Source organism: Suncus etruscus, chromosome 11 (genome assembly GCF_024139225.1).
Source record: "Suncus etruscus isolate mSunEtr1 chromosome 11, mSunEtr1.pri.cur, whole genome shotgun sequence".
Lineage (NCBI taxonomy): Eukaryota > Metazoa > Chordata > Mammalia > Eulipotyphla > Soricidae > Suncus > Suncus etruscus.
Genome location: NC_064858.1, coordinates 91,593,814 through 91,606,271, shown reverse-complemented (window position 1 = coordinate 91,606,271; position 12,458 = coordinate 91,593,814). Strand labels below are relative to the sequence as shown.

General features: G+C 42.8%; 1 protein-coding gene across 2 annotated transcripts in view; it reads right to left on the bottom strand.

The window, feature by feature from the left end:
- Window positions 1-5,933, bottom strand: part of MON2 (MON2 homolog, regulator of endosome-to-Golgi trafficking) — a 126,210-nt gene extending 120,277 nt beyond the window's left edge. For both annotated transcript variants that reach the window (XM_049782729.1, XM_049782730.1), the window contains exon 1: window positions 5,781-5,933. In XM_049782729.1, coding sequence (XP_049638686.1) covers window positions 5,781-5,891 — 111 coding nt within the window. In that variant the 5' untranslated portion in view covers window positions 5,892-5,933. The remainder of the gene's footprint in view (window positions 1-5,780) is intronic.
- Window positions 5,934-12,458: the final 6,525 nt, after the last annotated feature.

Genomic DNA, 12,458 nt, shown 5'->3' with positions numbered 1-12,458 from the left:
CACGTGCAAGGCAACTGCCCATCAGTTGTATGATATATCACTCTGGCCTCCAAAGTTCTTTCTTTCTTTCTTTCTTTCTTTTTTTTTTTTGGTTTTAGGGCCACACCTGGAGGTGCTCAGGGGTTACTCCTGGCTGTCTGCTCAGAAATAGCTCCTAGCAGGCACGGGGGACCATATGGGACACCAAGATTCGAACCAACCACCTTAGGTCCTGGATCGGCTGCTTGCAAGGCAAACGCCACTGTGCTATCTCTCCGGGCCCCAAAGTTCTTTCTTTAACCATGATAATCTCACTATTTTTTCTGGCCCATCTTATCTACTCCTATTGTTTCTGCCATCATATATAAACTGATATTCCAAAAATGAGATTCCAGATTTCCCTCTTAAGTGCAAAACCTTTCTTTTCAAATGCCTACTGGTTAGTTTCATTTGGATATTATACATTAATCCCAATATATTCATTTCCCTCCCAAAAAAACATTCCTTTCTGTTATATTTATTCTCAGTGATCCATCCACAGTTTCCTAAGTCATAAAGTTGGAAGGCATCACTGAGTTAGTTCTCTTTCTAGACTATGTACCTTAGCCAGATAATTTTTCCTGCCAAGTCTCTAATCTCTTTCCCCTTCTACCCAATGCAGAGTAACAACATCCTGTCAACTTAAAATACAACTTAAATACAAAAGATCATTAATTTTATAATTTTGTCCTTTTCAATTCTAATCTCAATCTCAGTCCCTTCAAATGCTTCCCACCAATATTATATTAAAACAAAGAAAAATAAACAAAAACTTAGCAGCTTGGGCTGGTGCAATAGGGCGTTTGTTTGCCTTGCACACAGCAGACCCAGGATGGACCTGGCTTCGGTCCCCAGCATCCATATAGCCCCCAAGCCAGAAGCTATTTCTGCATGCCTAGCCAGGAGCATCACCAGGTGTGGTCCAAAAACCAAACAAACAAACAAAAAATCTTAGCAGCTTCTTAAAGAACAAATGTCAAAATATGATACTGCTATTAAATCAAGGAAAATTTAAGTAAAGCAAAATATTACTTGAAAATCAAGGCTTTCTCCTAAAAAAAAAAAGTTCTGACTCTTAATGGTTTCATCCTTGTTTTTTCCTTTTATTTTTAACTGCCAGAGATGAAACCCAGAGTCTCACACATACAAGGCAGGCAGGCACTATATTGGTGTGTTACATCCCTCATCCATCATTCTTGTTTTAAACAATAATATAGTCAAGGTCATTTTTCAAACCCTAAATTAGGGTTTTAAGTAAACTAGAAGTATTACTGATTAAGGAGTCATAGTTCTTACTGTCAAATTTTCAAAATAATTTGATAGTCACACCAAAATTTACTTTTGTCATTAGGTGTAATTAAGACCTTTTGGTCTTAGACAGTTTTCAAATAAAATGCTCCTAAGCTTTGCTGTAAATTAGAAATTAGAAATTGGGCCGGAGAGATAGTATGGAGGTAAGGCGTTTGCCTTTCATGCAGAAGGTCATCGGTTCAAATCCCTGCGTCCCATATGGTCCCCCGTGCCTGCCAGGACCAATTTCTGAGCATTGGAGCCAGGAATAACCCCTGAGTGCTGCCGGGTGTGACCCAAAAATCACACACACAAAAAAAAAAAAATTAAAAATTACATTAGAAATGTGTTAATTGGGGGGCCGGAGAGATAGCATGGAGGTAAAGTGTTTGCCTTGCATACAGAAGGATGGTGGTTCGAATCCCGGCATCCCATATGGTCCCCCGAGGCTGCCAGGAGCGATTTCTGAATATAGAGCCAGGAGTAACCCCTGAGCACTGCCGGGTGTGACCCAAAAACCAAAAACCAAAAAAACAAACAAACAAACAAACAAAAAAAACAGAAAAAAAGAAAAAAGAAAAGAAATGAGTTAATTCTAAAAATTTGTAGTAAAGTACCTGTCTGAAGGTCTAAACACATTTTCCAATAAGCAGTAATGAATGATAATTAAATTCCCAAGTCAACTAGCAAAGGAATGCTGTAAAAATAATCACATTTTTCATACAAATTATAAAAACTGGGTATAGAATTGCTAAAATTAGGAACCTGGTAGGCATTTGCAGCACCCCCTCAGGTCCCCAGAGTCCCTCCATTCCCAGAGTCGCCTAGTAGTGATTCATGAGGTCAGAGCCAGGAGTAAGGCCTGAGCACCAAAGGTGTGACCCCCCTCACCCCCACCCCCCCCAGAATTGCTAAAATTATGAAATAAGGTTTGATATTTTCTAAGTGAAAGCATTTCTCTTACAGCTAGAACAGCTTAACAGACTAGAAAAATTACTTGCTCTAACTTTGACATTAAAGCTACTGAATACTGGGACCAGAGTGATAGTGATAGGGCATTTGCCTTGCGCACAGATGACCTAGGTTCTATCCTCGGTATCCCATATGGTCCCGAGCACCACCAGGAATAATCCCTGAGAGCAGAACCAAGAGTAAACACTGAGCACAGCAGGGAGTAGTCCAAAAGAAAGCAAGCAATAAACAAAAATTATTCAATACTAAAAATAAAAATCTAGGTTATGTACAGCTGAGCTGGTAGTGTTCTTGCCTTGCACATGGGCGACCAGGGTTTTATCTCCAGTATCACATATGGTTCCCCTGGTGCCACCAGGGTAATTCCTGAGTGCAGAGCCAAGAGTAACTAAATTAAAATAAAAATCTGGGATCAGAGTGATGGTGCAAGCAGTAAGGCATCTGTCTGCCTTGCCCGCACTAGTCTAGGACAGACTGCGGTTCGATCCCCCAGCATCCCATATGGTCCCCCAAGTCAGCAGCGATTTCTGAGCGCATAGGCAGGAGTAACCCCTGAGTGTCACCGGATGTGGCTGAAAAACCAAAAAAAAAAAAAAAAAAAAATCTAACTTAGATTCCTCCAAAAGTAATTCATCTGATTTTCATCTTTGAGTATAATCTGCCAACTTTAGGGGAAAGGGAGGACAGGTGGGTAGGCCAGGAATACCAGGCAAGGCAAGCATCTTACCTGCTGTACTCTCTCTCTGGCCCTTATCTGGCCAACCTTTTAAAAAGAAATGCTAGTTGGAGTTTGTTGAATATTAATAGATATAGGCTTCACAGAAAAGTTAAAGTATCTAGAAAGCCTAAAACCTAAACTTCATAGGTCACATTTCAAATACAGAATCTTTATAAAAAGAAAGGCAGGGGGCCGGAGTGGTGGTACAAGCCATAGGTGTCTGCCTTGTGCGTGCCAGCCTAGGACAGAACTTGGTTCAATCCCCCGGTGTCTCATATGGTCCCCAAGCCAGGAGCGATTCTCATATGGTCCCCAAGCCAGGAGCGATTCTGAGCGCATAGCCAGGAGTAACCCCTGAGCTTCAACCAGGTATGGCCCAAAAACCAAATCAATAAAGATAAAAATAAAAAACAAAACAAAAAAGAGAGGCAATATTGGGGGCCAGAGAGATAGTACAGAAAGTAGGGCTTTTGCTTTGCACAAAGCTGGATTCAATTCCCAGCATTCCATAGTCTCCCAGCACTGCCAGGAGTAATTCCTGAAGGCAGAGTCAGTAGTAGTAGCCCCTGAGCACAGCGATGTGGCCAAAATAAAAACCAAAAGAAGAAAGAGAGAGGGAGGAAAGAAGGGAGAAAAGGAGGGAGGGAGGAAGGGAGGGAGGGAAGAAGGGAGCGAAGGAGGGAGGAAGGGGGGAAGGAGGTAAGGAGGAGGGGAGGGAGGAAGGAGGGGTGGAAGGAAGGAAGGAAGGAAGGAAGGAAGGAAGGAAGGAAGGAAGGAAGGAAGGAAGGAAGGAATTTAAGAATGAAAATATTTCAAACTCCTTTGGCAAAGCTTTAGAGCCAACAGGTATATCAAACTACATTAAATTAAAAAGTTAAGTAATTACCTTTATAAAAAATCACTGAAATATCTTTCTCATAAATTAAAAAACTGAGCAGTACTTGTTAAAGAAAATTTAAATGGTACTTTTAAGAGAAAAATATGGGCCAGAGAGATAGATATTAAGGTCTTGCATGCAGCCTAACTGAGTTCAATCCATAAAACTACTTATGGTCCCCAAGCACAACCAGGGGTTATTCCAGATCACAGAGCCAGAATAAACCCTGAGAACCAGTGGGTGTGGCCCAAAAAACACCCAGCTATCCCCTCTCATTCCACCACCACATCCCTAAAATAAGGAGGAAAAAAATCAATAGTGACTAAACGTTAAAAATTCCAATTTAGAAGGTATGGAGAAATTTTATTTTGCATATATTATGAACTTGAGCCTCTATTTTGCGTTGATGATAGTCTCATAAAAATCTAATAAAGCCACCCTGAAAGCCCATTTTACAGCCGACAGAAAACAGAAGTTCAGAGAGGCTAAACTGTACTGCTGACACTTGAGTTCAAATACTGGGGGCCAGAGATATATAGTTCATGAGTTGGACACTTGTCTTGATTGGCCGAATACTGAACATTCCATATGGTCCCCCAGCACCATGAGGAGTAATTCTTAAGTGCAGAGCCAGGAGTAACTCCTGAGCATTGTCGGGTGTGCCCCCCCCCCAAATCCAAATGCATTCTTCCAAAGTCCAAATATCCCACAAGCATATTCCTCATAGTAAGACTAATTATATATTATATCTCCTCTATTGATCACAAATTTATTTTGTGTATCATTTATTAACATTCCATGGGACTAGCTACAACCATTAAGATGCATGACAGAAGAAGAAATAAAAAAAATGCTTGCAATCTACACCTATAAGAAAGCACACAATTCGAGTGAGATGCCTAAAAAAACAAAACAAAACAAAACAATGCATCACCAACGGAGCTTAGAAACGACAACCATTAGTCTGTGCGTTCTGGTTTGCTAGTTTTGAGGGGGACGAGGACCAGAGGGGAAAAAAAGAGAGTTCACAATCCTCCCAGCTGAACCAGGTGAAATGGGGCTCAGTCAGTCAGTCAGTCCAGAGGCACTTGGTTCCGAGATAGAGCAGGAAGAGGGGAGGATAAAAAAAAAAAAATCAAAATAAAATAAATCAAAGCGCCTCACACCTCTCCAAAGAAAACTGCAACGAAGTACTGGTGCCGAACACACACCCACCCCCGACTTGCAAAATCGAGGAAGAGGAGAGAGAGAGAGAGAGACGTAGATGAAAAATCAGGCAAGAGGGCCGGAGAGAGATAGCATGGAAGTAAAGAGTTTGCCTTGAATGCAGAAGGACGCATCCCGGGCATCCCATAGCCTGCCAGGAGCGATTTCTGAATGCAAAGCCAGGAGGAACCTCTGAAGGCTGCTGGGTGCGACCCAAAAAAAAAAAAAAACAAACAAAACAAAAAACAAAAAAAAAAAAAAAACAAGAGGGGGCGGAGAGATAGCATGGAGGTAAGGCATTTATTTGCCTTGCATGCAGAAGGACAACGGTTCGAATCCCACAGGATCCCCTTGAGCCTGGCAGGAGCGATTTCTGAGCGCAGAGCTGAGGAAGGAACCCCTGAGGGCTGTCGGGCGGGACCTCCCCCCCAAAAAAATGACCCCAAAAAAGGGGGTCGGAGAGATAGCAAGGAAGAAAGACATTTGCCTTGCATGCAGAAGGACGACGGTTCGAATCCCGGACATCCCAAAGGATTCCCTCAGAGCCTGCCAGGAGCAATTTCTGAATGCAAAGCCAGGAGGAACCCCTGGGGGCTGAGGGCTGTCGGGTGTGACCCCAAAAAAACAAACAAAAAAATCAGGCAAGACGGGACAGGAAAGGAGAGGACCCCAACTGCGCCAGGTCCCAGGGCTGCTCACCTCCTTGACAGGAGGGAATTTCTTCTTGCATTCCAGGGACAGAGCCCGCAGGTCGCTCTGCATGTTCTCCAGCAGCTTCTTCACCGCCTCGGGGCTGTGGGTCCCGGACATGATGCACCCCCGAGCCCAGTGGGCTTCTGCGCCACGCACGCCGAGGACCTGGGGGAGCTGTCACTCGCGGGGGCGACCGACGGGGCCCCTCGCCTGGAGCCTGCTTCGGGCTCAGGCCTCCTGGCCACTCTCCCGACTTCACTTGCAGGCGCCCCCCGCGGTCCACCCCGCTCCGGCGGACGAGCCCACCAGCTTCTCCGCGCGGGCCCCGGCCCGACGGCCACCCCCGCGGGCGGGTGCGCGTTCAAGCAAGCGGGTCAGCAGAAGCTTCAGCGCGGTGGCTGCCCAGGGCCCCCTCTCCGACTCGCCGACGCCATTAGTCAGTCGGCCGGCCCACAATGCCGTGCGCGGCCGGGACACGTCAACCGCACTTCCGGACTCGCGGCGGCCACCGCCCCCGTCGTAACCAATCGGGAGGCGTGTAGCAAAGGAGGTGGTGGGCGGGGGCCCTGGTGGGCGGGGCCAGGCTCGGGGCAGACTTAATTCCGGAGGCGGCGCTGAGGGGGGCGTCTGTCAATCAGCTGGCCCAGAACTGACAGACAGTTTAGGGCACCTTTTGCTTCTTCTCTTTATTTGTTTGTTTTTTGATTTTGAGGTCACACCCGGCAACGCTCAGGGGTGACTCCTGGCTCCACGCTCAGAAATAGCTCCTGGCAGGCTCAGGGGACCATATGGGATGCCGGGATTCGAACCACCGACCTGCATGCAAGGCAAACACCGCCTTACCTCCATGCTATCTCTCCGGCCCCTTCTCTTTATTTGGTGACAAATGCCTGAATGCAACCTGAGGTAGTTATTTCTTTGAGTATCTCTTTTTGAATGGTGGGTTAGATTGTAGTCAGTGTGATTTGCTTTTTTCTGGATTATATTTTATTTATTTCATTTAATAATTAAATTATTGTTCCCCCCCTTTTTATTTCTGCCACCCCCCTTCCAATTTCTCAACAAGGGGCACCAAATCCATGCCTACCTCTGTTATGAATGGCCTTTTTCCTTCCCAGGATGGACATTGCACTTTCTCCGTGTAGTTGTTCAAAGTACTTCATGCAGAGTGCTCTCTTAACTTCCCTCAACTGGAAATGAGAAGATAGAAGAGAGACGACTGTTCCAACACCTTGCTTGGTTTTTTACCATTTTTCTCAGAGTAAAAAAAGAAAGAAAAGAAAAGAAAAAATCTCAATTTTTTTTCTCTGATCTACCAGGTGCTGCACGATCTACCCCCCTTTTTGTTGCTTCTGATTCCCAAGTAAAATAGAACGTTTTATATGTCTGGTTTGCTCCCTGCTGTGTCTTCAGTGCATGACACATAATATATATATATATATATATATATATATATATATATATATATATATATATATATATATATTTGTGTGTGTGTGTGTGGTTTTTGGGTCACACCCGGCAGTGCTCAGGGGTTACTCCTAGCTCCATGCTCAGAAATTGCTCCTGGCAGGCACGGGGGACCATTTGGGACGCTGGGATTCGAACCGATGACCTCCTGCATGAAAGGCAAACGCCTTATCTCCATGCTATCTCTCCAGCCCCCACATAATCCATATTTTAAGTGACTTAATATTATACTTTTTTTTTAAGTTGTGATGCTTAAATGAGGAACTGATATACAAGATATATGGGTCTGGAGAGATTGTACAGTGGGTAGGGCATTTGCCTTGCCCTGGCCCAGAACCCCAGATGGTCCCTCTAGCACCCCCAGAAGTGATCCCTGAGCACAGAGCCACAAGTGAGCCCTGAGCACTGCTTAGCGTGGTCCCAAACTAAACAAACAAGCAAAAGGCTTTATTAGGTTTTAAGTACTCAATACAAGTGTATTATAGCCGGAAGAAAAAAACACACACAAAACTGTGCCACTCAGAAAATCCAGGTCAGTTTACTTTACCATTTCGCAACTGATGAGTAAGAAGATAAAAGGGGGAAGACAGTCTGAAGTAGGGTACAGGTGGCTGAAGATGTGAACACCTCACACAGCTGATCTGACGTCTCCTTGCTTCGTGGGCGACCAGGTTTAGTTGTAAGACCAGAAGTTTGTAAACCGAAATATTTTTTCCCCTTCTGAAAAGAACCAAAGGCAGCACCCATAGAGGCAGCAGCGGTGGTGACAGTGGGAATCTCTTTTTTGATCCATTGCAATTATGTCACAATTTATGAGAAACTTGAAAGCCCTCAGATGCAAGTTTTTAGTTTTATTTTAACTGTAAATTTAGGAGGGGGAAATAGCTTAGGTGGAATATGTGGCACATAATTTTTGAATTGCCAGAAAGAGATGAAAAAATGATCCTCTCATAATTGGTTCTGGAGAGATAGATAGTACAGTACAGAGGTTAAGATTCTTGCCTTGGGGCCGGCGAGGTGGCGCTAGAGGTAAGGTGTCTGCCTTGCAAGCGCTAGCCAAGGAAGGACCGCGGGTTCGACCCCCCAGCGTCCCATATGGTCCTCCCAAGCCAGGGGCAATTTCTGAGCACTTAGCCAGGAGTAACCCTTGAGCATCAAACGGGTGTGGCCCGAAAAAAAAAATTCTTGCCTTGCCTGAAGCAGATGAGTTTGGTCCCCCCATTCTGAGGATCCGGATCCCAAGTCAGGGCTGAGATCAAGTGCCCAGCAATGCTGGATGTGGCCCAAAGGCCCATCCCAAATTTGAATTTTAAAAATAATTAATTTAGTAATTAAGATTAAACTGTTCTTTCCCTTTGTAGCCAATTTTTCTTCTGCAAAAAAAAATTTTTTTTTCTTTGTTTGTGGCTCATGCTTAATCTCCACCATCCAGTGCTTGGTGTTGCCCCAGGAAATGGGGGTTTTAGGGAAATTGGGGTAAGAGCATGCAGTACAGTGTGGAGAGGAATCGGGGTGCCTGAATAAAAGGTATATGCTCCAACTCATTCAGCAATCAACCTAGCCAAAATTTAATATTGTTTGTTTGTTTTGGGGCCATATCCAGAGATGCGTTCTCTCGTTCTCTCTCGTTCTCTCTCTCTCTCTCTCTCTCTCTCTCTCTCTCTCTCTCTCTCTCTCTCTCTCTCTCTCTCCCTCTCTCTCCCTCTCTCCCTCATCCTCTCCCTCTCCCTCCTCTCCCTCCCTCTCTCTCTTCCTCTTCCTCTCCCTTTCTCCCTCCCTCCCCCCGTCCCTCTCTCCTTCCCTCCCTCCTGAGAAATAGTCTTCAATTAAATGGGACAAATGAAGGAAAATAATAATGCCTAGCCCATGTTAAATAAATGTTTTAGATTGGTAATAAAGAAAGTAACAGTTTTTTTTTTTTAAAGTAACAGTTTTTTACTCATCATTCACACTATCTTTTAACTTTTAAAGAGACTAGATTATCAACAAGCTTTAACCTTGTGGAAAATTAGAAAACTCACTTCTTTTTCTGAGTTTTTTATGAATATTTTAGAAAATGTATCATTTAACCATAAGAATATATTTCTGAAATAGTTATTTCAGGTTACTAATAAAGCACAAATTCTACTGTCTACCTTTCTAGTTGCTCAGTCCCTCAAAGTTCAACATCCTTTATTTATTTTTCTCTTAGACATTTTTTTCTTTTACTTACTGCCTACCAGTATTCCCAGAATTTTATTCTCTCCTCTCTTCTTAATGTATTCTCTCTAAGTGATTTTCCACACACTTTGAGTATTACAAATATGGTATTACAAATATAGATATCATCTTGAATAACCTCCTTATACTGGTACTACCTTGTATATCTTTTTTATTACAATATAAAATATCATACTTGAAAATTGCTTATCTAAAGAAATGTACTTGCAATATCTGCTAAGAGTTGAAAAATGTAAGCTTCTATACATTCCATTACTCAGACTTTTCAAAACATTTTAGGCATATATTTTTATGCCTAAAATATATATATATAATATATATATAAAATATATATATAAAACTGTACTGGTCTTACTCATCTCTCTCCTAAATCGTTTAGTCAGAATGCCTCATTAATCTTAATAGTTATGAAACTCAAAATATAATACCTAAGGTACAGTACAGAGGATTTCCAGACATGACTAAATTATTTATTTATTTATTTATTTATTTATTCATTTATTTATTTATTTATTTGGTTTTTGGATCACACCTGACAGCGCTCAGGGGTTACTCCTGGCTCTATCCTCAGAAATCACTCCTGGAAGATTCGGGGGACCATATAGGATGCCAGGATTTGAACCACCAACCTTCTACATGCAAAGCCTTATCTCCATGCTATCTCTCTGACCCCAAATAAATCCTTTATTATCAACTGTCCTAGGCTAACACAACCTAGTCCAAATCCACTTCTAAACTTAAGGTTATGAACTTACATCAAAAGACTGTTATGTGGATATATCTGAATGTCAGATGATTAATCCTTACAAGCTTATAGATCCAGGCCCTGTATATGACATATAAATATAAATATTATATTTATATAATATATAAGTATAAATATATTATATATAATATAGGTATAAATATTCGACTCTTTACTGGAATCCATCTACAAATCTTACTAACTGCTAACACTTCTCCAAAAAAGCTTGGTTCTCTTTATAATTTTACATTTCACAATGAAAGACATCACTGTCCATCTAGTTGCCAAGTTAGGAAGCAAGTAACAATCTTGACTCTTTCTGATCCTCACCTACTACACTCATAAAATTTTGTTCATTAATTATACCACTGCACAACTTTACATTTCACGAACTCTTGTCCATCTTCACTATATGGGTTCAAGCCATCGTCAACTTTCATCAGGTTTAAAACAAGGATGTATGAAGTATTATCCTAACCTCTATCCATTTTCAATTTATTTTCACTGGTTTCAGAGACCCATTAGTAAAACAAAAACACAAAACTATTTTATGATTTCCTATTTTTATTTATTTGGGGGACCCTATCTGGCAGTGCTCAGTGGAGAGGAGGGAAGGAGAAAGGAGGTGAAAGGAGAAAAGGAGAAGGGAGAGCAAAGAAATTAATAATAATTTGGCCTTACCAGGAGACCATGCTGAATATCATATGGTCAGTCCAGCTACTTGTAAGGCAAGAAGTCTTTTCTTTTTGTTTTTTGGGCCACACCCAATGATGCTCAAGGATTACTCCAGTTATGGGCTCAGAAATCGCTCCTGGCTTGGGGGACCTATATGGGATGCTGAGGGATCGAACCTTGGTCCATCCTAGGCTAACCCATGCAAGGCAGACCCCCTACCACTTGCGCCACCGCTCCAACCGCACAAGAAGAGTCTTATCCACTGTTCTGTCTCTTATGAGTTTCTATCATCTTAGGACCAAAAACCAAAACATGAGAACAATCATATAGTAAGTAAGGTGCTTGTCTTGCACATAGTCAACCTAGGTTCAATCCCTGGTACCCCTGAACCCTATCAGATGTGATCCCTGAGTTTAGGACCAGAAAGAACTCCTGAACACCACAGAGTGCACCCACTAACAAACCAATAAATAAATAAACACCAAGATTAAAGTCCATATTCCTTTATGTTACCTAATAATTTTATTCTTTGTGTATGTGTCCTGTGTGTTTGGGTCATATACCCAGATATGCTCACATGTTACTCCTGACTCTGCCCTCAGGATCACTCCTGTGGTGCTGGGGATCAAACCCAGATCTGTGGCATGCAAGGAAAATGCCCTACCCCTATACTATCCTAGTACAATCCCCTAGTTTCAGTCTTTTTTCAATATTTCAAACTGTAGGGTATCGATTAAATAATACATATGAAAATAAGATATAAAGGAATTTTGCATAAAGTCAGATCTTATAGTAATAATGAGCTTGCCTTCATGGAGCTGGAATGTGTTTTGGAAATTGGACATCCCTTTGGAATCCATAACTGTTCCATTATTTTCTTTTATTTTTTATTTTTATTTTTATTTTTGGTTTTTCGGCCACCCCGGTTTGATGCTCAGGGGTTACTCCTGGCTAAGCGCTCAGAAATTGCCACTGGTTTGGGGGGACCATATGGGACGTCGGGGGATCAAACCGCGGTCCTTCCTTGGCTAGCGCTTGCAAGGCAGACACCTTACCTCTAGCGCCACCTCGCCGGCCCCCTGTTCCATTATTTTCAATAGAAGATAGCTTTGCCTCCTCCTTCTTCCTCAAGTGATTAAGAATTACCAAGACATGGATCCAGGGCCCAGAGAGATAGCACAGCGGTGTTTGCCTTGCAAGCAGCCGATCCAGGACCAAAGGTGGTTGGTTCGAATCCCGGTGTCCCATATGGTCCCCCGTGCCTGCCAGGAGCTATTTCTGAGAAGACAGCCAGGAGTAACTCCTGAGCACCGCTGGGTGTGGCCCAAAAAAAAAAAAAAAAAAAAGACATGGATCCAGAACCACAACACAGCAGGCACAACATTTGCCTTGCACGTGACCAACACGAGTTTGATCCCTGGCATCCCATATAAACCCCTGAGCCAGCAAGGAGTGATTTCTAAGCACAGAGATAGAAGCAACTCCTGAGCATCACTGGGTGTGGCACCCCCAAAAAAGAATTACCGAGACACATCTAATAAACTACATCCATTCTGTGATACATTGTCTTTGTT